The 24,977-nt window shown below is 40.1% G+C and overlaps 1 protein-coding gene and 1 long non-coding RNA gene across 2 annotated transcripts in view; both read left to right on the top strand.

The window, feature by feature from the left end:
* Positions 1 to 11,854, top strand: part of RSF1 (remodeling and spacing factor 1) — a 129,099-nt gene extending 117,245 nt beyond the window's left edge. Inside the window, exons 16-17 of the mRNA XM_020989501.2 lie at positions 1,248 to 1,433; positions 4,106 to 11,854. Of these exons, the coding sequence (XP_020845160.2) occupies positions 1,248 to 1,433; positions 4,106 to 4,671 (752 nt within the window). The 3' untranslated portion in view covers positions 4,672 to 11,854. The remainder of the gene's footprint in view (positions 1 to 1,247; positions 1,434 to 4,105) is intronic.
* A 9,002-nt stretch (positions 11,855 to 20,856) lies between these two features.
* On the top strand, positions 20,857 to 21,336 carry LOC110210740 (uncharacterized). Its single transcript, XR_002325157.2, has 2 exons — positions 20,857 to 20,959; positions 21,150 to 21,336. It is a non-coding gene; the product is annotated as an uncharacterized LOC110210740 (long non-coding RNA).
* Positions 21,337 to 24,977: the final 3,641 nt, after the last annotated feature.

Here is a 24,977-nt window from a genome sequence, read left to right as displayed (position 1 = left end):
TTTTTCAAGTCTCGTAGGGTCATTAGCTTCCACTTGCCTAATTCTAATTTTTAAGGAATTATTTTCTTTACTAAGCTTTTATACCTCTTTTTCCATTTGGCCAATTCTGCTTTTTAAGGTGTTACTTTCTTCAGTATTTTTTTGTGCCTCTTTTACCAAATTGTTAATTCTCTTTTCTTACATCATTCATTTCATTTCCCAGTTTTTTCTCTGCCACTTTTAATCCCTTAAAGTTGGGCTCTGCTCACCTTTGAGGTGGTGAGGCACTGTCTCAAGCTGCAGCGTTTTTTCAAGCAGTTCTTTTCAGAGCTAGTCCTGGGGGACTGCAAGTTTTTTATGCTTCCAGGGTGCTGTTATCTGGGGGAGAGGTGTCGTCACTGCTGTCCTGATTTATACTCTAGTCTTCACCCAGGAAGGGCCCCTGCTTCCCTGCAGCCAAAAGTATTAATGTTCTTCTTGGCCCTGGAACTGTGACCAGGGTTTCTGTTCCCTTGTGACTGCCCACAAGTGCTCCTCTCCACCCTGGAATTGTGACCCAGAACTCTTATGGGCAATAGAGTTTCCACACAGTGCCTGGGCCCAGCACTCAGGTTCAGTTCAGAATCTCTTGTAATCTCTTTCTGACCAGTTGTTGGGTCCCCTTACCGTCTCTGGACTGAGAAACCTAGAAGTTGCTGCTGCTATTGCTGCTACCACATCTGGCTCCAAGGCCCGCTGCTGGTATTGCTAACACATGGGCTGCAGGTTGACCTCTACCTCTCCTGTGTACCTCTTAATTTGTCTCAGTTGGAAAAATTTCTCAGTATGACCTGTTGGTGGCTATGCCACTCCAGAATTCGATTTGATGTTATTGTAAAGTTGTTTGGAAAGGAATATTGGGAGAGTTCAGCTGGGTTGCTGCCTCTGTTCTACCATTTTGGCCCCACCCTGGACTCACTCTTTATCTGGCAGCATTTTGGTCCCAGAAACTCTCCAAGTAAGTACTTGAAGGTTCTAATGTTTCATGTCCAAGTTGGTTAGGGAATCTGTTGTTTAATTTTATACGCATTTATTGAATGATGTTAACCAACATGTATAAATTATTGATGTTTGACAGCATATCTAAAGATAAATGACTCTTTTAGCGGCATTCACTTTATATAACAGTGAAAGTTGTAGTTTCTAATGTACAAAATTTCTAATTTTAATAAAAACTAATAGGATTCTCTTTTTGTTATTGTTGTTTTATTCGACATCCTTTTAAACAGAGAGTGATTATAGTGATTACAGTGAAGATTATCTGGAAACTAGACGGAGAAGGTCAAGAAGAAACCAGAAAAGACAGGTTAACTATAAGGAAGACTCAGAAAGTGATGGTTCCCAGAAGAGCTTCAGATATGGGAAAGAAATGAGACGAGTTCACAAACGCAGGCTTTCCAGCTCAGATAGTGAAGGTAAGGAATAGGATATCTATTTATTGAAACTTGATTGGAGGTGGGATATTAGCCCCAAGTAAGACATGAAGAGTAAAGCAAGCTTATGATGAGACATGCCATAAGATTTTTTCATAAAATTGAACTTCTTGGTTTTCCTGGTTACTAACTATATTTTTATCATACTATTTTGTGATGTGATTGTTTTGGACTTTTCTGCCGTGTCATCTCAAAGGCTGTGTAAGCAGAATCCAGAGCCTACTCTAGGTCCTACAGTTCTGGAAGGGCTGTGAGTATAGCCCGGGTAATATATACTCTCTCTAGGAAGCCTGGAAAACATCAGAGAGGCTCCTCAGTAGGTTGGTCACACTGTGATGGATTCTTTTGGCCATAACTCTTAAATGCCATTTACCAACTCATAGATGTGCTGATAATTTGCTTGCTGGAAGAAGTGCTCACACTGATAAAATTACAGATGCTTCCAGTAAATAAGGTAGATAAAAAAACTACAGAACAAGTTTCTAGCTTTTGTTTCTTGCTTAAAATCATATAGTTTTAATTAGAGGTTAAATCATCTTTTTAAAACCCCAGGCATTGCAACTGTTTTTCACACCTATGGTGGATAAAATGGGATGTTAGTGTTCTTACTTTGTAGAATTATAGATTCCCAGAATTCGATGGACTGTTAGGAATAATTTAGTGCAGTATCTACTTGAAGCGTTATTCATGAAGGAAAAGGCATTTATTGGGTGCTTACTATGTGCCAAACCCTGTGTGCTGAGTGGTAGGGAGACCAATAGAAAATGTGGTATAAGCTCTGCTCTCAAAGACCTCACATTCTAATAGGAGGAGGAGAGTTCAGCTAAAGGGTACCTGGAGAAACCCAGAAGTCCTATGGGCCCGGTTGTGGGGCTGATGGCAAAGCCTAGAGATTTTTTGGCGATGTCAGTAAGTCAAATTACAGTGCTAGAGTTCTGCATGCAGTAGAGGTAAGGGCAGGAGGACTTTAGTTGCAGTACAAACAGTAAGGCCTAGTGGTCTCCAGAGAAGGAACAGTTGTTGGTTCCATCTCATCTAAGCCTTATGAGCTATCTGGCAGGCCAGATAGGTTCTGGGTACTCTGAGCTGATGTAGGGATTGTGGGGGAAGACAGGATTCAAGGCAAGACAGATTATGTCTTCTCAAAGTCTTTTTTTCTTTGAGCTAAATATTTTCATAATTATATTTGTACATTTTTTTAAAATGGGTAGTCAGCAGGGTAAACTATAAAGCTAGATAACTTTAAATATTTCTTCCAGATATAAAATTACATAATCATAAAGTGACGAAAATGTGAGATGATGATATTTAAGAGGCCTGAAACAGTTTGTTGACAACTTTTTAGGAACTTATTTTGAACACTAATGGATTCAGCCTTTTTCTTATGCTGTAAATTTCCAATTATTTGAAATCTATTGGATTGTTTTTGTCCTTCCATTTTCCTTTCTCCCAAACTCCACCCCCACCCAACCACTGCCCTTTTGGGTCCTGATCTGCTAACAGAACAATCCATGAGAAAATTAGGTATGAGGTATTTTGGACTTAGAAGAGTTGAATGTCTTTTGGGGAGTACGTATATATCTGCGCTCCAAAAACAAATAAATTTTACATTATCCATTGTGCCTTGCACATACTCAGCATTTAGACGTTGAATTAAGTTGTTTTGTCTGTACTACTTCTCCCCTCCATTAATATCATTAGTTGAGCATTTGCTGAATTGGTTATAAAATTGAGAAAAAGTCAACAGAATGCAATTCCCTGTTTTTTATTCCGTTGTTTCCCAGTGTTGCCATTTCACCACATATAGTAAACTGTTCTTTCCTTAAGTGGTTAAAAACACTGATTTGGCATAGTAATGTATATTCTCTATGAGGATTTAAAGATATGTAATTAAAGTTTCCATGCTGAGTTGAATGTTCTTTCTATATAATAACATGTAGTCCCCTTGAATTTGGTGTCTAGTTCTACCCTGCTTCCCAGCCATCAGGATCTGAGTTTTGCACAGATATTTATTTAAAATGCGTACAAACATTTATTAAGTGCCTACTATGTAGTGCACTGTGCTGGGCACTGCAGAGGATTCAAAGATAACTGAGACATATTCCTTGCCCCTGGGGAGCTTATGATGTAGTAATTGTATATGCAACACTTTTTCTTACTTTGAGGACTAGAGAAAGAGAAAGGACCTCTTAGTATACAGTCATCATCATTTCTGTCAGTTCACTGAAAAAACCAGTTGGCTATGAAAGAAGTCACATACAAACTTGCCCCAGATTTGGAGTCAAAGTACAAGATTTCTGAGTTATTAGACTTAGTAGTGTGGGGGTGGGGGTGTGCAAAAGAAAATTGGGATAATTCTTGACAATTCTCGTGAATTGTCACAAAGATAGTATATAATAGTTTCTATGAAAGATAATTGAAGGATAGGGAACTAAATGTCCCTTCTTGTTTACTATATTGTAAACTTCTTAGGGGGAAATAGCACGTTTAAAACTTTGTATGCTTTCCCAATGCCTAGGACAGTGATTTGCACATTGTAGGGGCTTAATAAGTAGTTGTATTTATGAATTGAATGAGGCAAAGGGGGGGAGCAATTTAAAGAATCTATTTGCCATCTGATTTGCTAATGGTTATAAGTCTGCTACTTGTTCCAGAGAGTTACATGTCCAAGAATTCTGATGATGATGAGCCAGCTAAAGAATCTCAGCGATCCGTTCGGAAGCGAGGTCGAAACACGAATGACTGTTCAGAAGCAGAGGAGGAGGAGGAAGGCCCACCTGCCCGAAAACGACTGCATCGTATTGAGACAGATGAGGAAGAAAATGGTGAGAATGCTGCTGATGATGCTGTGGAGCAGCATGCAGCAGCCAGCAAGCACTCGGCATCACATGGGCAGCATGACCATACCAGGAAGCCCTATAGGATAGACAGTGATGAGGAAGAAGACTTTGAAAACGTTGGGAAAGTGGAAAGCCCATTGGACTATAGCTTAGTGGACTTGCCTTCTGCCAACGGACAGAGCCCTGGCAAGGCTATTGAGAACTTAATTGGCAAACCATCTGAAAAATCTCAAGCCCCCAAGGACAGCACAGCCAATGCCAGCTTAGCACCCAATGGGACGGGTGGTGGGCAGGAGGCAGGGGCACCAGAAGAAGAAGAGGATGAACTTTTAAGAGTGACTGACCTTGTTGATTATGTCTGTAACAGTGAACAGTTATAAGACTTTTTTTCCATTTTTGTGCTAATTTATTCCACGGTAGCTCTCACACCAGCGGGCCAGTTACTAAAAGCTGTTTTATTTTTCCTAGAAAATTCTCCACTACAGGATCACTTTTTAGAAGCAAAAATTTCACCAGTCCCTGCAGTTTTTCTGTGAAGTGACCAGTTTTGAACTTTGAAGATAAATAATCGCTGTAAATTCCCTTTGATGTTTTTTTTTGTCTTTTTTCCCCCCTAAGTTCATGGTCCTTGGTAATTTCATTCATGGAAAAAACACACACAAATACACACACAAACCCGTATTCTAATAACAACAAAAGATTTGTATATTTTTGACTTTGTAGTTCCTCAGCTCTCCTGACTTTGTGATAAAAGGATGGATAAGAATGCATTCCAAATCTGTCAGGGCCCAAAATGGAATTTGGGGGTGGGAGAAAGCACTTGTGCTTTACTGTTTTCATATTAAATATATATATGCACACATATATACTATATTTAAACATTCATAACAGATTACAATTAACAGACAGTTTGAAAGTACATGTCTGTATTATCGCATTTTGTGAATTGTAGATAACATCATACCATAGCTCATTTAGTAGCAACCTTCATGAAATCAACTTGTTTAATACTGGAGATAACCACACTTAATGCAAAAGAGACCAAGAAAGTACCATTAGTAAGAGCTCTAATTTTAAGTATCTGTTACAATGGAGTTTCTTTGTTTTTAAAAATAATAATCATCATCAGCATCATCTGAAAAGCATTTGTACCATAAAACATATATAATGAAGCTTGGGCAGCCAAATTGTGCTAGCAGCAAATTTTGTAAAATGGCTTTATGCATATTTGATCAGATCATCCCTACTGTACCGTGTCTGATGGAAAATATCAGTGTGATGATTGTACATATTTGGTCAATGTGACAAAAGAGATAGTGTAACCATTACAGATAGCATAAGTATTATTTTAACAACTGACCACTTAATGTCTAAACATTTGAAAGGTCATTTTAAGATGTATATATCTATATAGATATAGATATCTGCATATGCCATACATCAAGAGACGTCGAGCTGACAGTGGGATTTTAGCACATGTGATGATGGGAGTGGGTTTTCAGGTGACTCCTAACCAATCTGTTCTTGCCCTTAGTATCTACTTCAAATTGAAGTCTACAAACCAAGCAGTTCCTTTGGAAGGTTTTTAGTTTGAGTTTGTGAGAATGTGTGTGTGTGTGTGTGTGCGCGCGCGCGCGCATGTTTTGGCATTATTTGCCTAGATATATTAGCAGGTTTTAAATGTCATTTTGCCTTTGGCCATTAGAACTTTATTCAAATTCATACTTACTCGCGTGACCAACCTACAGAAGAAGGAAAGCAACCAGTGTATCTCCAAATTTATGGGCATAACATCCACTTACACGCCTTGACACTCTCAAGACAAAGTGATGCAAAGGGGGGGAGGGGGGATTGAAGCGGAGAGTTGAGCACCTGGTTGACCCTAACCATGGCCCTCATTTTATTCAGCCTCTGTATCCTGTGAATTTTCAGGTAGGAGCCCTAACATTTGGACAAAGCATAGCCTTTATGATGAACCTTCCATGTGTCCTTTTGAAACCAGAGATGGTCATTTCTGGTCAGCCCTTTTCTTGCAGAGGGATTTAGATTTTTCACCCCCTTTTCTGTCCATTGCTGGCAATGGATGCGTGTTACCTGCTAATGGCACCAAGGGGTCACATCCTGTCTCCTCTCCAAATTAAACCTTTTGTGTGCTAGTCAATCCATAATTAAGCACTTCTTTTTAAAATTTTTTTTAAGCTGGCGCTAGAACTACATATAAATACCTCTCTAGAAAACTTTGCCTGCCTGCCTTCCCTTTGTGTCCCTCCCCAATTTAATCTGCAGACTTAACTTTTGGCCTTGAAAGTTTATAGCTATTTTTTTTGACTGATGTTGGTTCTTTACTGTTTTATCCTTTTTCACTTTAGTTCTGTAGTTCACCTGTCCATTAATATTTTTGTTGGATTCTAGCAATGTATATTTCATCTGTTTTAATAATAAAATAAAATAAAATAATCAAAGGCAGCCTAAAATTAGGATGCACCAATAGTATGCTATGTGAAGAAAGTTGTGACTTTTTATTTTGAAGAGAATGTCCTGTTTTAAGGGGGAAGAAATGACTTGCATTAACAGGCCGCTAAATGCCTTTATAATCCGCGCAGTGTTTAATTCGAGTCCCTTGTCTGTTATTTAGAGGACATTACAGAGGGTTAATGTTTGAACTTCATTTTAGAGCAAGCTGGCAGAGGCAGGGCACCTGCCAGCACCAATTTCATGTAACCATACTGGGCAACTTCCCTTTGACAACATGCCTTGCTCCCCACTCCAGAAACCAAGCAGCCGCAGCCTCCACCTAAAACCTGCGCTTGTACTTCAGACACATCGACAGAAAATGGGACTGTGACAGGATTAATCTGTTTGTGCAGAAATTCAGAAGGTTCTTTGTACGTCTCCAGTTCAGAAAGTTGTGGATTTTTACGATCGTTTGGCAGGTAGATTCTGATTGTGGTACCAGCTTCTTGCAAGTTGCAGTTAGGCCACTTCGACCAGCTGATATTTAAGGTCATTGGATCCATGCCTGTATGCTAACCACAGCTTCTGGGAGAACCCTTCAGCCTAAGTCCGTCTGTCTATCTGTATAGTGAGAGTCTACGTGTATAGTTAGATATCTGCAGTGTTGCTCTCTAGATAGTCGTGGTTAACCCAACTAAAAGCTGGAGCAGACTGGGACTGGTTCTGCCCTTTGTTATGCACACTCAAGTTTGAGTTTCTTGATCACCACAAAGGAAATGGAAGTTTACCATAATGTAAATTCTAAATATATTTTTCATTGATATGTGAAAATAATGAGAAAAGCTCATATGCTTTCTCAAAAATATAAGAAAATAATTCAGGACTACCCCAGACCCCCAAAGTAATAGTGAGCATTCCATGGCCACCATATAACAAAGCTGCTTAACATACTGCAAAACCCCTTAGATTAGATCCAAACTATCGTATCCAATTCCATTCTGTAACAAATCTATTAGAGGTTCTAGTATATTCATTTTACTCAGCCTTATTACGTCAAGATTTGGAGTATTTAGGAGTAGACAGTTTCATTTCCTATAAAAATGTCTCCCTTGGTCGTGAAAAAGAATAGGACTTGTTAAATTACAGCTTGGCTTTGAAGGTTTTCTGCAGATGGAATAATGCTCGATGTAATATTTACTGAGTCTAGCATATTACTGCAAATCCAAAGGAAGAAATACAACTAATGACCAAATGGAGATCCTTTGGATGAACTGTATGCTTTCCGTATGGTGTGACCTAGCTAAGACTGCAGTCTTGATAAGGAAATAAGAGTGGTTTAGTTTAGGATATGTAAATAGTCAAAAGATTTTCAAATATTTTAAAACCACTAGAAACTCCTTGAAGTTTTTAAGTGGAATAATTGCAAAATAATTTCTCTTGTTGCCTGGTTCTTAGTTGTCACAACCTAGCCCGTTTTGTTTAATAACATTAGGAACCTGATTGGTCACTTCAGTCTAAGTTTATGGGGAAAAAGCACAGGTCTACGTAAGTGGAATGAGTGGTACTGTTTTCATCACAAGAGAAGTTTTTTAAAGCCTATGTTGCACATTTAAGAGATTCTGTTAGAAATAGGGACATTCTTCCCATGATTTTTCGATTTTCTCAGCCCTCACTATGAAGAGGAAAATGAAGTTAAGTTTAAAGTGTAGAAAACATAATAGACTTAGCTCCACTCTCATGAGGGTCTGTGACGTATTCATGTCCCCGTGTTATTTATTCAGACTCAGAGTCTTGTTTCCTTTGAACAAGTTCTCAACTTTAAAAATCTGCATTTTAGAGATGTATTACATAAAGAAAAATGATGAAACAGAATGCATTCGTTGAGCACCTTATATTTGTTTAATTTGGCATGTGTACACACATATATGAGAAAAATATATCTCAAAGATTTTTCTTTCCACAGAAAATAATGTTTAAAATAGTGGGTTTTGTCATTGCCATGGGACCAGAAGATAATAGTGATAGTTCTTCCCCTTAATCTGAAAGTAATGCTGTTCTCTAGTGGGCCATGATTGCCCAAGTTGCATAATTTGTTTCTGGTTTACTGGCTTTTGGCTGAGTATCTCTAAGCTTAAATCATCATTTATCATAACAGAATCCATCTTCTCTTCAGCACCAATGTCACCCACCATTCCCCATATTAAAGGTCAACTTGGTTTAAAAGTGGAGGGTGAGCTTTGTAGATTTGCTTTGTTATGGTAATCCTGGAAACAAGAAGTTTTAAATGTGGTCAATAATGTATAGACTATGTACTGTAGTTGTTTTAAGAACCTTTCCTTCTGCTCTGCCTTAAGTTATCATTAGCATTATCATTTCACATTTATTGAGTGCCAATAGTTTGCTAGGTGCTGTCATTTTTTTTTTTAAGTAGAGAAAGAACAAGTCCTTGAGACCTAATGGGTCTGCCATCAGTCACTACAGGCCAGAAATTTTTTGTAGTGAGTTTTGTATAGATGACTCAGATTCTACATTGTAATGCCTTTTCTTCTTTTACACCTCTCCACTCTCCCCATCGCCATGAGTTAAATGTTGTATAGATTACCATCAGTAATTTTTTTCTAAATATATAATTAAAAAGCCATTTTCACATAGGTTTGATTGTCTCATTTACCATTTCATTTTTGTGCAGTTCCTTGAAAAAAGTGACAATGCTAAGCACTACAAAAGCAGTCCTGGCACATTTGCAATGATTATAATTTAATGCACAGAAATATTCTAAATTGTAATACCTGTATGGAATACATTATCCTCCATATACCAGATTTTTGGGTGGGTAAAAATTATTTATGATTTCTGAATAAGCTATTTAGACTTTGGGAATAAGAACTTAAAAAAAAAAAAAGGATGCTGAACAGAAACTTCAGTAGAATAGAAACTTTAAATTCACATTTCTTAACACAATTTGGAAAATATGCTGAGGTCTCCTTTTGCCATTGGATGATGTGAGTTAAGAATGGAATTGTCAGCTCTAATTTTACACGTCCTCTTAACTTTCCTCAGTTTATTAAGAAATTTTATTGTAAAATATGTTTTAAAATCTGTATTTATTAAGTTCTGGTGGTACAACAAGTAGCTGCATGTTAGAAATACAGCCATCCAGAAAACCATTGTTTGGAAATTTAAGTAAACACTCGAGCTTCAGAAATCGTTTAACTTATTTTGTACGTTGCAAAAAAAAAATTTATTTTGCTTAGAGTGACATTTTTTATAATTGTGTACAGCTTTTAAGGGGGTGGGAGGTGGGGAAATAACACCCGAAAGTAGATTGTAGATTTTTACAATTGTGTTTGTGATAGAATATCCACGGGTCTATGCTGTAATTAAAACTAAAACTGCTTAACAATTTGTGCCATGGTCTTTTTCATCCTGCTGCCTGAGAGCTGGATTTTGCGGTTACAGATCAATTCTGCTACACAAAGGAGCTGCTGAAACCAGGGAAACTGACACAAGCACCATCCCCAGATCCCCAAAGGCATTTCCCAAAAACTCAAATAGAACTACAGTGTCTGTTCACATACATGAGTGATCAGGATCCAGGGGCCTGGAATGACCCTGCTTAGAAGAATTAGAGCATATTCTGAATATCTGGTTTTTCCAAGGGAATATCACAGCTGGCCTGATGTTTGGTTCTCCAATAGCCATTTGCAATTTGAGACTATTATCCTTGCAGAAGAACCTACAAATGATTTTTATATCTATCAAGGACAGAATACAGTACTGTTATTATAATTGCTTATGACTTATAACTTAAGACTACTGCTTTTCATGGATGCTAATTCATGTGCTTTTAAAATATATAATGGCAAGAAAAAAGCAAATCTTATTAAATTTTCTAATTCCACTCTCCTTCAAAAAAGATGGATTTTGGAATCTCATTCTTTTAATTAGTACATATCCATAGTTTATTTTTAAAAAACCAACTTGTTTAAATGCCAATGTGTTGCTCCCTTCTCCGCCGTGTAGCACAATGGTGCTCTTAGGACAAATTCATCTGCGAGAGTGTCACAGTAAACATCGAATCACGCCGATTTGTGCATCTTGTGTCTGCGGTTTTCAGATAGGACAGGCTCTTCAGTGTATTTATCAGTGCAGTCCTGGTGATTTTGAGTCTCCTGCCTTGGCATAAATAATAGAGATTACTTACTAGCAGATAGGGATTTGGGGGTTCTGTGTGTATTTGTTGTTTATTTAAATAATAGTATCTGGCATTCAGAAGAACTCATTGGATCAGAGCTGCCAGAACATGCCTTGCATTTTAAGATATGCTTACATGAAACACTTCATTTACTCCTATACTTCGGATGTTTTGTTGGGTTTTTTGCTTTTGTTTCTAAGAAAATATAAAATTTGTGGATTAGGTTCTCAGACTTGGGGAATGCCTCCATTTGTTTTGTTCTTGACAGACAAATGTTAAACGTTAAGAAGCTCAGCAGTTAAGGTCATAGATATCTTAGCCTTGCAAGAAGTCTGATCTTATATTTCTCGATGGAATCATGATCATTGCTAAAAGTCTGAAAGGAGAACCTAGGCTGATTTTTTTCTATATGGATGCGTCCTGAATGTGGTAGTGGGAGAATATATTTTAAAAACTGGAAGCGTGACTCATTGCACAGAAAACGGGTGATACTTATCACTCTTTTTTTTCCTACAACTATGCTATCACAAGCATGTAAATTTTGTGCATAAAAATAATGTGGGAAGAAGTCCTGGTAGCCTCGGTGCTTAAGGGGTTAAACTGCAATTTATGAACAGCTAGTGTGTTAAAATTGCAATGCACAACTTTAAATACTATATACCTTGTAAATGAAAAACAGAATATGTTAAGGCTGGTGCCAATATTTTTGTTAATGAAATGTTCAATGTTGTCTCACTACAGTCTGGTCAGAACTCTCTTGGTGTGTAAACTAGGCCGAAAGCCATTTTATAGCCGCTGGCCTAATTGTGTAACTTTTTCTTTCATAATGCTTTTGTTATAATACCTTCTGTCATTTATTACATATAAATATGACATGTTAAGTTGTCATAATAAAAAAATTTTAAATAACTTGACCTACCTAGCATGTTGTATTAGTAAACTTAGCTTTTGCTTCAAGCCCTAGTCTACAGCCTGTACATAATGGTTTCAGATCCTTGCTTCACTTCTTGTTAAGTTTGACTATAGGCAAATCTACTATCCTAATTTAAATTCAACATTTTATAAGCACCTAGTGTTAACAAGGCAATGGGGATTTTGTTTTTAACCGAGAAAATGATGGATAAAGCATGAAGGACCAATACCTAGTTGATGGGTACCAGAACTACGTTGATGTCAGTGTGAGTGAACGTAGAAAAGAGGACTGATTTGAGAGATGTGTGGATATAAGATTGGCAAGAATTAAAGATGATGCCAACATCTGAAACGTGGGTACCTGTAAAGATGATGCTGCCCTTGACAAAAATACGTAAGTTGGGGAGGGAGGGGCAAGATGAGTTCTATTTTGGACAAAGTGAATTCGAGTCGCTGGGACATCCAACTAGAGATTTCCAGTAAGCTGTGGGAATAAAGTTCGAGGTGTGTATGGGCAGGGGAGGCAGGAAGGGGATTGGGCTGAATATATGGATTTAGATTCATCTGCATTAAAGATGACAATTGAACCTATGGAAGCACGGGACATCACTAAGAGAGTTTAAAGGAGTAGAAAAGGGAAGCCAAAACCATGGGGGACACACACTTGGGAGGAAGACATTAAATTAGTGAAAGCCAAGAAGCTGTTCAGATAGGTCAAGAATGAGCAGGTGGCCCAGAGCCAAGACAGAAAATAACTACAGCAATAGGAGAGATTACTTAGTGACATCCAATGTCGTAGAAAGATCAAAGGGTATGAGGACTAAGGAAAGAGCCCATCAAATTGAGTGGTTGAAGTCATTTGGAAACTTGGAAAAAGCAGATTCAGTACAGTGGTAAGTATGGTAAGCCAGATGGCAAGGGGTTGAGGAGGGCATGGATTAATGAATGAATGTAGAACTGGAAGAGGAAAGGGAGAGGAGATAAAAGTAATAGCTTTAATTGATATTGGGGAAACCAATGGCAGGGTTTTTTGTTTTTTAAATTTTTAATTATGATGAGGCATGAGCGTATTTATAAGTAGTGGGAAAGGTGCCTAAAGATAGGGGGAAATTTCAGATTAGATGAATAGAGTATCTCTCAAGTAAGAAATAAAGGACACAAAGTGAAAGGTTAAATTTGAGTAAGAGAAAGATTTTTCTCATCTTAGAACACTAGAGGAAAGAGGACAGATAAAAGGTATAGAAAGTTTTTGAGATGTTAAGGGAAGGGAACATGAGGGAAGTCACATTGAAAGGCCTCAATCTTTTCCATCAGGTAAGAAGTGAAATCCTCTGCTGAGAAGAGAGGGATAGGAGTTGATATGAAAAAAGATAAGTATGTTTTAAATAAGTCTAAAAGAAGAGTGAGATGAAATGATTAAAAAAGAATAAAAGGATTACTCTCTAGCCTTGTGGGCCTAGGTGAGGTTAGATACCATGAATTTTTAGTGGACCCAGTCTGCTCTGTTTTATGACTTTATCCAGCCGTGCCTGGTGGCTGAGGCATACATAGAAACAGAAAAAAACAGATGGTGGGGTGTCTCAGCATTGAGAATTGTCAAGGCATGTCCAGTGATAGTGTAGCACTTCAAGCAATTCAAGAAGACGATTGACTGACTACAGGGTCAGTAATGTAAAGAGGAGAAAGTGAGGCCAGAATAGCAATGATGACTCACAGAATTAAAAGCATGGAGGAAATTCAGGTCTTCTGACCATGGTGGTCCCCCAAGAATCTCTTCTCCCTTTACTAGTACTTGGTGATCTCATTGGTTCCCATGTGTTCAATTATCATCTCTATGCAAATGATTCCAAGACCTATGATCTTTCTCCTGAGTTCCAGTCCCACATCGCCAACTGCTTTTTGGACATCCCATAGGCTTCTCAAAATCGATATATCCAAAATTGACCTCATTTGCTTTTCTTCCTTCTTTCTTTCCTTTTTTTCTTCCTTCCTCACCCAGGCTTACAAGCCAGTTGTCATCCTTGACTTCTCCCTCACTGCCACCACACAAATCCACCACGTTGCCGTACTTTGTCATTTCTACCTCTCTGAGGTCTCTCATAAATGTTCCCTTCTCTCCAGTCACACAGCCACCATCCTGCTGCAGGTTCTCATCACCTCAGATCTAGACTGTTGGAGTAGCCTGCTGGTGGGTAGCCTGCCACAAGGCTCTCCTCACTCCAATCCCATCCTCCCCTCGGCGGCCAAAGCGAGTTTCCTAAAGCACAGCTCAGACCATATCACACCCCTTTAACTCAAACTCCAGTGGTTTCCTGTTGTTGCTGTTGTTAAAGTCTTTTCAGTTGTGTCCGACTCTTTGTGACCCCATTTAGGGTTTTCCTGGCAAAGATACTGGAATGCTGTTTCCTTCTCCCGCTCCATTTTTACAGATGGGGAAACTGAAGGAAACAGGGTTAAGTGATTTGGCCAGGGCCACACAGCTAGTAAATGGTTGCAGCTGGATATGAACTCACAAAGAGGAGTCTGGGTGCTCTATCCCCTTCACCACCTAGCTTCCTGGTTTCTTTTTACTTCCTGGATAAAACACAATATCCTCTGTTTGGCATTCAGAGCCCTTCAAGCCCCAGCCCCTTCCTACCTTTCCAGTCTTCTCACACTTTTTTCCCTCCCTCCATACTCTACAATCTAATGACACTTGCTCACCCTCAGCACTCATTCTCCTGACTCCCTGCCTTTTCAGTGGGTTTCTTCCTATGCCTAAAAAGTTCTGCCTGCTCACCTCTGCTCACTGGCTTCCATGCCTTTCTCCAAAACTGAAGTCAAACTCCACCTTCTGCAGGAGGCCTTACCGCTTTCATCTACCCTTATCTAGGTTTTGTACACCCGTATCTGGTATCTGTTTGCATTTATATTTGTTTGCATGTTGTCTCCCCCATTAGAATGTGAGCTCCTTGTGGGCATATTTTTGTCTTTCTTTATATCCCCAGCACTTAGCAGAGTTCTTGGTACGTGTTAAGTGCTTTAATAAATTGTTAAAACAAAAAGCTGTGTGAGCTGAGCGAGGAAGCTGGGGAGGGTGGCCGTTCAGAACATTATGGTCTGGGAGTAAAATTTCAGAGCTTTGGGGTAAAATAATTCAGGATAATGGTGAAAAGTCACCAAGGATGAAGGTAGAGTATAGGCTGGAGAGGAATACTGAGATCCAGATGTGAAACTCATTAAGGAAGAAAATGAGGTGAGTACATAGGGTTCAGTGGCTGACAGCCATAAGATCCTGAACAGGGTGAAGTGCAACAGTGAAAAAGGATAGTATTCTAAGGATGGAGGATAGTCAATGCATATGGAATGTCATATGTGAGGGACAACATTTAGTCCTGGGTAGCTGGATCATAGAGTACGTGGAGGGATGTAAAGAAGAAGACTGGAAAGGTCAGAAGGGGTCATGTTGTGAAGGGCTTTAAATGCCAAACAGAAGATATCATATTTGATCCTGAGTTTATTGAGTATGGGGGTGACATGACCTGTACTTCAGGAGAATACTTTTGCAGCTGAGCAGACTAAATTGGACTCGAGTGTGGAGATACTTGAGGCTGGGAGACCACTTAGAAGATCATTGCCACAGTCCAAGACTGATGTAGTAAGAGCCTGAATAAGGATGATGGTGATGTAAGTGATAAGAAAGGGACATTTATGAAGGTAAAAATGATGCTACTTGACAATAGAGTGATAAGTGGGGCAATGACGACTCAAGATTTAAAGATGATACTGGGAAGATGGTGGTGGCCTTGAACATGGGAAAGTTTGCAAGAGGGGAACGTTAGGGAAGAGGGGAAGATACAGAGTTCTGTTTTGGACATTCTGAGTTTGAGATGTCTCGTTGATTTTAGTGTTATTTTCTTCTTTTGGTGATTTCAGCCACTGTGCCTTCTTATCATTGCTGTACAGATAATTTGGGAGGCAGCTAGATGGCTCAGTGGATAAAGTGCTGGGGCTGAAATCAGGAAGACCTGAGTTCAAGTCCAGCCTCAGACCTTTACTAGCTGTCTGACCTGGGCAAGTCACTTTTGCCCTGTTTGCCTCAGTTTCCTCATTAGTAAAAATGAGCTGGAGAAGGAAATAGCAAACCACTCCAGTATCTTTGCCCAATTGGGGTCATGAAGAGCCGGAAACAACTGAGCAACACAAATGACTGGGCTCTGCACATCCTACCCTAGTCTCTCCTGAGTACCAGTCCTGCATAGCCAGTTACCTGCTAAACATATCCAGCTGGGTGTCCCATAGGTGTCACAAGCTGTACATATCCAAACAGCTCATCTTTCCCCAAAACCTCTTCCTCTTCCTCGCTTCCCTTCTGCTTCCAGGCACCCGGCTTCACAACTTTGGAATCCTTCCCAGATCTCCTCTCTCCCCACCCTCCCTCCCCCAATATATCCAGTCAGTTGCCAGGTCTTTGTGGAGTCAGCCTCTTTTAACACTTCTTAGATCCTCCTCCTTTCTCAACTCCCAGCAAACTCTCTCCTTCAGGACCTCACTAACCTCTCACCTGGACGATAGCTTCTTCTCAATACTGCTGTCACGGTAATATTCCTAAAGCACAGATCTAACCACGTCACTCTCCTGCTCACAAAGTTTGGGTGTCTCTATTGCCTCTGCAGTTAAATAAAAACTCCTTCTGTCTGGCGTTTAAAACCCTTCACAACCTGGCTCCCATCTCCATTCCGGGGCTTATTATAAAGTACAGCCCTTCACCCTCTGGGCCAGCCAAACCACAGTCTTTTTGTTCCTCACTCATGATGCACCATCTTCCGTCTCAGGGTGTTTGTAGCCCTTCCACCCCTCACAAGTACCTTTGTGGTGGTTATTCAGCTGTGCCAACTCCGTGTGACAAATTCCATGGGGTTTTCTTGGCAAAGATCCTGGAGTGGTTTGCCGTTTTCTTCTCCAGTGTGTCCTCATTTTATAAAGTGAGTAACTAAGGCAAATAGGGCTTAAGTGATTTGCCCAGAGTCACACAGCTACTAAGTATCTGAAGTCAAATTTGAACTCAGATCTTCCTGACTCCAGGCCCGGTGCTCTGTCCACTGCACCACCTAGCTGCCTCCTTTAGAATCCCCCATCTGCTTTAAAGCTCAGCCTTTTCCAAATCCCTACCCCCAGCTGGCAGTGCCTTGACACCTTCTTTTTTGGTGAGGCAGTTGGATTTAAGTGACTTGCCCAGAGTTACACAGCTAGTAAGTGTTATGTGTCTGAGGCCGGATTTGAATTCAGGTCCTCCTGACTTCAGGGCCGGTGCTCTATTTACTTATTTACTTCTTATATACCTTTTAATCTACTTATATGTGTACATTTCGTTTCCCCTGATAGGATATGAACTGTGGGCATTGTATTATTTTTATCTTTACATTTTCCATATCCAGTATAGCACTTGGCATGTAGTAGGCATTTTGTAAATGCTTGTTCATTGATTCCTTCAAATAGAATCTATTAATTAACATGTTCAGCTGGAAGATGAAGATACTGCTATGTATGTAAGAGAAGAAGTATATCTACAATGATTTTTCCTAGATCTGGTAAAGAGGAGACTGCAGTGATAACATCTGTGAATAGATATCAACTATTCTGGGATCTCTGGCATCAGTCTATGAGGGGGGTGTTTTCTTCTTTGACATAACCTTTACACTAGAATATCCCTTCAAGCCTCCAAAGGTTACATTACAGACAAGAATTTATCGCTGTAACATCAAAAACGAAGGGGCCATCTATTTGGAGATTGTGAAGAACTGGAGCTTGGCCCTCACCATCTCTAAAGTGCTCCTTTCCATCTGCTCCCTGCTCACTGACTGCAACCCCATTGACCCCTTGTGGGAAGTATCCTCACTCAGCACATGACTAACAGAGCTGAGCATGACAGAATGGCCAGGCAGGGGTCCAAGAGATACACTACATGCATTGAGTTTTTCACCAAATTTACATTATTTGTCTATGATGAAGAGAGCTGCTTATGACTTTGAAGTGGTAGGGAGAGGGTGGGAGCTGATAAAGAGCAGGGGATTTCTACAACAAATTTTATTGAGTCTTCTATTTCCTAAGATTTTGTTGTGGTAACTTAAGGTGTCTTGCTACGGTAGACAGACTTGATAATAGCATCTTTTAAGATTGTCATTTGTTCTGCTATATTAGCTCAAATATAGTACAAAAAAGAATGGACATTTGGACATTTGGGCTCTGTTGCATGCAATATGCAGAAGATTAAAAAACGGCTTGGTTTTTGTACAAGTACACATTGCATTATATGAAGTCCTTCCAAGACTACCCTTTTTTTTCCCCTTCTCCTCCTCTTCCTCCTACCTCTCCTCTTCCTCCTCCTCCTTATTCTTCTTCATCATCTTCTTCATCATCATCTTCTTCTTCTTTTGGTAAAAAGATGTTGGTTTTTTTCCCCCATGAGAGGGAACATTGATATTTAACAATTGCTTTGTAGAGACTGTCATCTCATGATATATAATGTGGACAAGTAGATACATGGCACCACATAGAAATGAGTAGTTAATATATTTTATTTTATATGCCACTACTCTAGTGTAAAAAGATTAGAGGTTTTAATCAGGACTTACAGAAACTTGTAGTGAAATTCCTTAAGTTGTTTAACTATAAGGTATGGAATAAGAGTTACTCAGTGGATTGGTTATATGTTATGGGCTACTTCAGTCTGTATTTGTTACTGTGCTAATAAAAAGGTATTTAAAAAAAAGAGGGGACTGGATATGAAGGGTGAGGGTGAAGGAAGAATCAAAGATGCCTTTGAAGTTATTAACCTGGGTGAATGGAAGTGTGGTACCCTCAACAAAAATGGGGGCCTTGGGAAAAGGGCTAATTTAATGGGGAAGATAAACTGGGTTTTGGACATATTGAATTTGAGCCATCAGCTTGACATCCAGTGAACATTTACAACGAGCAGCTTGAAATGGGCCTAAGATTTAGGAGATGGATCTAATTTAGATTAGATCGAAATGTAAAATTTTGGAAATCATCTGCATAGAAGTGATAGTCAAACCCATCAGATTATCAAAAGACAAAATGTAGAGAGGAGGGCCTGAGATGTAGCTCTGAGGTCACAAAGATAACAGGTTTAGTGTAATTATTGTAGGTAACTTGTGTCTTTTACTGAACCGTTTTGAGGCCTGATTTAGATCTTAGATCTGTAGAGACCATTGTTTCCCATCCATAAAACATTGAGTGTGAGCCACTGTTATTCTGAATTATATTTCTCAATATTCAGAAACTTTCACAGAGGGTGAGCTAGCCGGGACCGCAGCATTTGTATAAGCAGAAACAGGGGTTAGGCATTCTGGCCACATAGTTTTCAGGTCCAAAATATACATAGTATTGATAGTAACTTTTATTTCCTCAATTTTCTCAACCTTCATTCACTCCCTAACCTAAAACAATCTATTTCAACAACCATCACTGTAGAAACTGCCCTTCCCAGGGTCCCAAAAGCCTTTTCTCAGTGCTTTTCCTCAGAATCAGACTTGGAAGGGCCCTCAGAGAGAGGTCCATCTACCCTAGAACAAGAATCCACTCTTTGCATCCTCATTGAGGGATCTCTGCCTAAAGACTTTGAATTCCTAGGCAGCCCATTCCATTTCTGGAGAGCTCTGATTGTTGGGAAGGTTTTCGTTACATTAAGCCTGTATCTACCTCTCAGCAGGTCCCCTCCTCCCCTTCCTCTTCCTCCTTTGGTCCTCTGAAGCCAAGCAGAGCTAAGACTATCAGAGCTAGGGTGCTCTTTGCCTTGTGCCATGCTATTTTATCTGTCAGATGAGGGGTCGGAGCTAAGTAATGGCTGTGGTCCCTTCTACTTTTAAAATGATTCCACTCACAATTTTCACTTACACAGAATTCACTTTCAAAATTAAAAACAGCTCAACAGTGTTGCTTAGGGAGATAGGTGTATCAGTTCTCAATATACATATTTTAATTTGAAATGTATTTAATTTTTTTTTAAAAAGCAAAATGCTGACATGGAAACCAGGTGGGATAGCAGCTAGAGTCTTGGAGTCAGGAAGACCTGAGTTCAAATCCATCCAGCACTAACTAGCTATATGACCCCTGGCACATACTTACCATCTCTGTGCCTCATCTGTAAAATAAAAGGGTTGACCTTGATACCCCTTCTAGCTCTGTATCTATGTTTTTATTAACTTCTCCTTTCTCCAAGGGTGGCTAATATCCATATAGTGTTTGTGAAACATACAAGCTAAATGGTCTTGAAAAGAGCTAGGATTTGGTTAGGGTTTGAAGCTAGAGGGAAGGACAGTACACCTTTTTTGTCCATGTTAATTCTACAGTATATGTATATATGTGCATATGTATATGTGTGTATGTGTATATATATAATGTTTGTATATATCTTGAATAACAAATCCTCTGTGAAGCATTTATTAAGCACCTACTATATGCAACACATTGTGCTTTTGCTAGAGAAACAAATAGAAAAGTAGGAAGTCTCTGCTGTCAGAGAGCTCACATTCTAAAGGGAGCAGGGAGGCAATACACATGGAAAATTTCAGCTGCAAGTCAGTTGGAGAGATCCCATGGTCCTTAGGGTACAGGAGCAAAGCAAATAATAATGCCTCTTCTGTAATGTAACTTCCACAGATAAAATCATATCATTTTCTGATGTGGAGCCATCGGATTTTGGTGGCAAGAACCTTCCTTTCTGGGTGTTCAGTAGCTGAGGCTATACCACTTTCAGGAACTTGCCAGGTAGATGGGCTGGAAGCATTGCTATTCATTTCCAAGGCTCTTGAGTTCAGGGTCCTGGACTGTCTCTAGCAGGGTCTGAGGGAAGATGGTGGTCAAGGTCGTTGGTAGTTTCCACTTTCTGTCCCTCCCTCAGGGTGCTTTGCTGATTCAGCCAGGCTGACTTGCCTATCCTGTGTGTGGCAATTGATTGACAAGGGGTGGGGTGACTGGCCTCTTTTCCACTTGCTTCTGCAAATCATGGCTGTTAGAGTTGATCCAGAAGTAGGACTGATGGACTGGGAGGTGCTGCCATTCCGGTAGCAGCTGGTTAGTAGCTGCTGCTAGTGGTGATGAAGAAGGTGGGCTTCCTCTCCACAGTGCCCTCTCCCTTCAATAATAGTTGTGCGGGCTGGGCTGGAAGCAGGTCCAGTGGGTGGGGTGGGAGACGACCGCTATTTCCAAGGCTCTGGTTCAGAGTCCTGGCTAAGGGGGGTGGAGGTGGGGTGGTTTGACTCGCCTGGCACACGATTCTTCCTGTCTCTCCCTCAGGGTACCTTGCTACTTCGGCCAGGCTGGCTTGCCTGCTTTACGTGTGGCAATTGGCAGGGATGGCTGGCCCCTTTTCCACAAGAGTTACTTCCCAAATGATGGCTGTAAGGAAGAATGGTGATCCAGGCCAAGGGTTTTATGTCAATATCTGAGACCAGAGCTCCTTTATAACAAAGTTGAATATGTTTTTGTTTTGTTTTATTTTTTTAACGACAAAAACTTTCATAGTTTGCCTGGGTGTGGAGATTAAGGTAAAGAGAAAATTTTGATAAGTGTGGCTTAAATGGAGTGGTGATAATTGACCCTGAAAAGGAAGTAAGGAAGTTATCTCAAGTATAGATGCTTCATCAACAGCCCAAGAACAGGCTGTTTACATGCCAATAAATTCCTGCATGCTACTGGAATCACTGAAGCAGAGGTGGCCTGTGAAGCTATCTGTTGCAAATACTAATAGCTAGAATTTATATAGAGTTTTAAGGTTTGCAAAATGGTTTACATATTAACATATGTACCTCATTTGATCCTTACACTAACCCAAGGAGGTAGATGTCATTATTATCCTCATTTTACAAATGAGGAAACTGAGGCAGAAAGCGATGGCGTGACTTGCCCAGTGTCACATGTAGTTGAGGGCAGATTTGAACTGAGTTCTTCTTGACCCATAGAGCAGTACACTGGCCACTGTACCATCTGACTGCCTATATTCATCTACTTCTCTTAACTCCCTAAACCACCATCCTACTCAGGACTTCCTTCACCTGGGCTGTTGCCATGGCCTCCCTGTCTCCAGCCTTGGGCCATGACAGTCTGTCCAAAACACAGTGTCAGATTAATTCCTATTCCCTATTTGACAGAAACCTGGGAAAACTGGAAAGAGTAAGGTAGAAATTAAATAGAGACCAACATCTCACACCAAGATATATCAAGATGAAACTCCAACTGGATATGTGATTTTGACGCCAAAAGTAACTTTATAAGCAAATTAGAGGACCAAGGAAGAAATTACCTTTCTGATCTATGGACAGAGGAGGAGTTCATGACCTAAAAAGGGATAGAGAAAACCACAGAAAATAAAATGGACATGGAAAAATGTTACAAACCACTTTTAGTTAGAGAAATGCAGATAAAAGCAACTTGGGGTTCCACCTCAGACTCATCAGATTGGCAAAGATGACAAAAGAGGAAAATGACAAATAGTAGAGGGGCTTTGAAAACAGTCACATTAGTGTACTATAGATTGACCAGCCGTTCTGGAAGGCAATTTAGAATTATGCCCCCAAAGTAAAGAAACTGCATACCTTTTATTTCAGCAATACCACTCCTAGATCTATACCCCAAAGAGATCAAAGAAATAGGAAAAGGATAAACATGTACAAAAACATTTGCAGCAGCTCTTTTCACAGTAGCAGAAATCTTGATACTAAAGTGGTCCCCACCTATTTATAAATGTGGTATTGTTGTTAAGTTGTTTCAGTTGTATCTGACTGTGTGACCCCTTTTTAGAGTGTCGTAGGCAGAGATACAGGAGTGGTTTGCCATTTCCTTCTCCAGCTCATTTTACAGATGAGGAAACTAAGGCAAAGAGGGTTAAGTGACTTGCCCAGGGTCACATGGCTAATAAGTGTTTGAGGCTGGATTTGAAGTCAGGTCTTCCTGACTCCAGGCCTGGCACATTGTCTGCTGTGCTACCTGGCAGCTCCATTTACAAATGTAATGGAATATTAGTACTCAAAAAAAAAATGACAAAATGGACAGTTTCAAAGGAAACTGGGAAGACTTGTATGAGCCAAATGTATGAGTATGAGTAGAATGAAGTGAACAGAACCAGAACAGTGATAACAACCTTATAAAGAAAAACAATTTTGAAGGACTTTAGAACTCTGACCAATCAAGTTACCAACGAGAATTCCAGAGGACCACCTTCTGAAAGGTGTATGAACTCAAAGCAAACAACATATTTTTAAACATAATCAAAGAAGGCATTGGCTTTGCTTGTGTGGGAAAGAAGGAAGGGAGAATGGAAGGAAGGAGAGAGAGAAGGAAGGGAAGGGGAAAGGAGGGGGGAGGGAAGGAGCTATTAAGCTCCTGCTATGTGCCAGGCATTGTGCTAAGTGCTTTACAAATATGACGTCATTTGATCCTGTGAGGGATGAAATCCCTGGAACAGTAAAGTCTCCTCAGGGGTTTAATATAAACTATTTAAATCTCATTGTGTATTTTGGAATTGCATATACCCTACCCCAACCTCCAAGAGAAAACATTGTGCAAACTTGGCAAACATTGAAAATGCTTACCCTTGCAAGGCTAACATTTGCAAAAACAGCTAATCTTGCAAAACCACCTTGAAACCGCCCAGATTCTGTTTTTGAGCCCAGAGCAAACAGCTATTAAAAGACTTCCCACCTTTTCTTGACTCCCGGGCAAATTCATGTAACTGCCTTTGTTCTTTGTTGCTGGGGGAGATTTCCAAGAAAAGACTGTGCACCCTGAAGCCCGGCCAATGGAATAAGGGGACAGGGGATTAGGGAGGGGGAGGAGCTCGAGGTAGGGTATAAGAAGACTTGCTCTCCGTAACCAATTTGCACTCCTTGGCTGGTGCTTCTCTAGTGAGGAGGGGCGGGTCCTTTCTCATGAGAAAGAAAAGAAATTCCTTTCTGTTGCTCGCACCCCACCTCTGAATATTTTATTTGAGTAGTGGTCTGTATCCCACACAATCCTCACAACAAATCTGGGAGGCAGGTGCTATTATTATCCTTATTTTACAGTTGAGGAAACAGGCAGACAAAGGGTAAGGAATTTCCCCAGGTTCATACAGCCAGTATCTGAGGTCACATTTGAACTCAGGTCTTTCTAACTTCAGGCCCAGTACTGTATCTACTGCACCACCTAAAATAAATGCTTTAAAAAAGGGGGGGAAAAGGATTAATGTTTCTAATGACTATATGTGACCATTGTCCCTTACCTCCTAAAAACATGAAGTAATAATTTATATTTGTATAATACTTTAAGGTTTACAAAATTCTTTATATGTTACAGTAACTTGTTTTTCCTTGTGGTATAGATAACCTAGGTAGTACAATCCCCACTTTGTAGATAAGAAACTGAGGCTCAGAGGGATCGAGTGAGTTGCCCATTGTGCCAGAAGTGAGGTTCACGCCCATGGCTCTTCTGACTCCGCGCCCAACATTCTTTCCACTCCACCATGATGGTTCCCTGGAGCCTACAGGATACCATGCCGACTTCTTAGCCTGGCATTAAAGGCTCTCCACACTCCGGCTCTAGTTCACATTTGTTTCACAGGATTTCAGAGGCCACATGACCTAATCATTACCTCAGAAAGTACGCTCCAAACATTCCAAGCAAATGATGATCTAGTCCTTGCTGGAAGACCTTGAGAAAGGGGAACCCCTTATCCTTGGAGGCATCCACTTCGTTCATGTTTGGAAGCTTTGCCTTTCGCCAAGCCTGAACTGGTCTGATTGTGACTTCAACCCATTGGTCCCTGGGGTAATGCAAAGTGAGTGTAATTCTTCTTCCACAGGACTGCATTTCAAATATTGGAAGATATCCTGATGACCCCATTCAGTCCATCCCTACAGCTGCCTCAGAACGATTTTCCTAAAGTGCAGGTCTGACCACATCACTCCCCTCCTCCACAAATCCCAGTGCTTCCTTGTTACCTCCCAGACGACTCACAGACTCCTTTGTTTGGCTTGCAGAGCCTTTCACATGACCCCAGCTTTCCCTTCTAGCTACATTACAGATTACTTCTTTTTGTATCAAATTTGTTTTATTCTTAACAGTTTCTCAATCATCTTGATTCAGTTA

The sequence above is a fragment of the Phascolarctos cinereus genome, unplaced genomic scaffold (assembly GCF_003287225.1).
Source record: "Phascolarctos cinereus isolate Bilbo 61053 unplaced genomic scaffold, phaCin_HiC Scaffold_726;HRSCAF=1367, whole genome shotgun sequence".
Classification (NCBI taxonomy): domain Eukaryota; kingdom Metazoa; phylum Chordata; class Mammalia; order Diprotodontia; family Phascolarctidae; genus Phascolarctos; species Phascolarctos cinereus.
The sequence above is the reverse complement of the archived record's forward strand: the minus strand, read 5'-3'. Positions and strand labels throughout refer to the sequence as shown.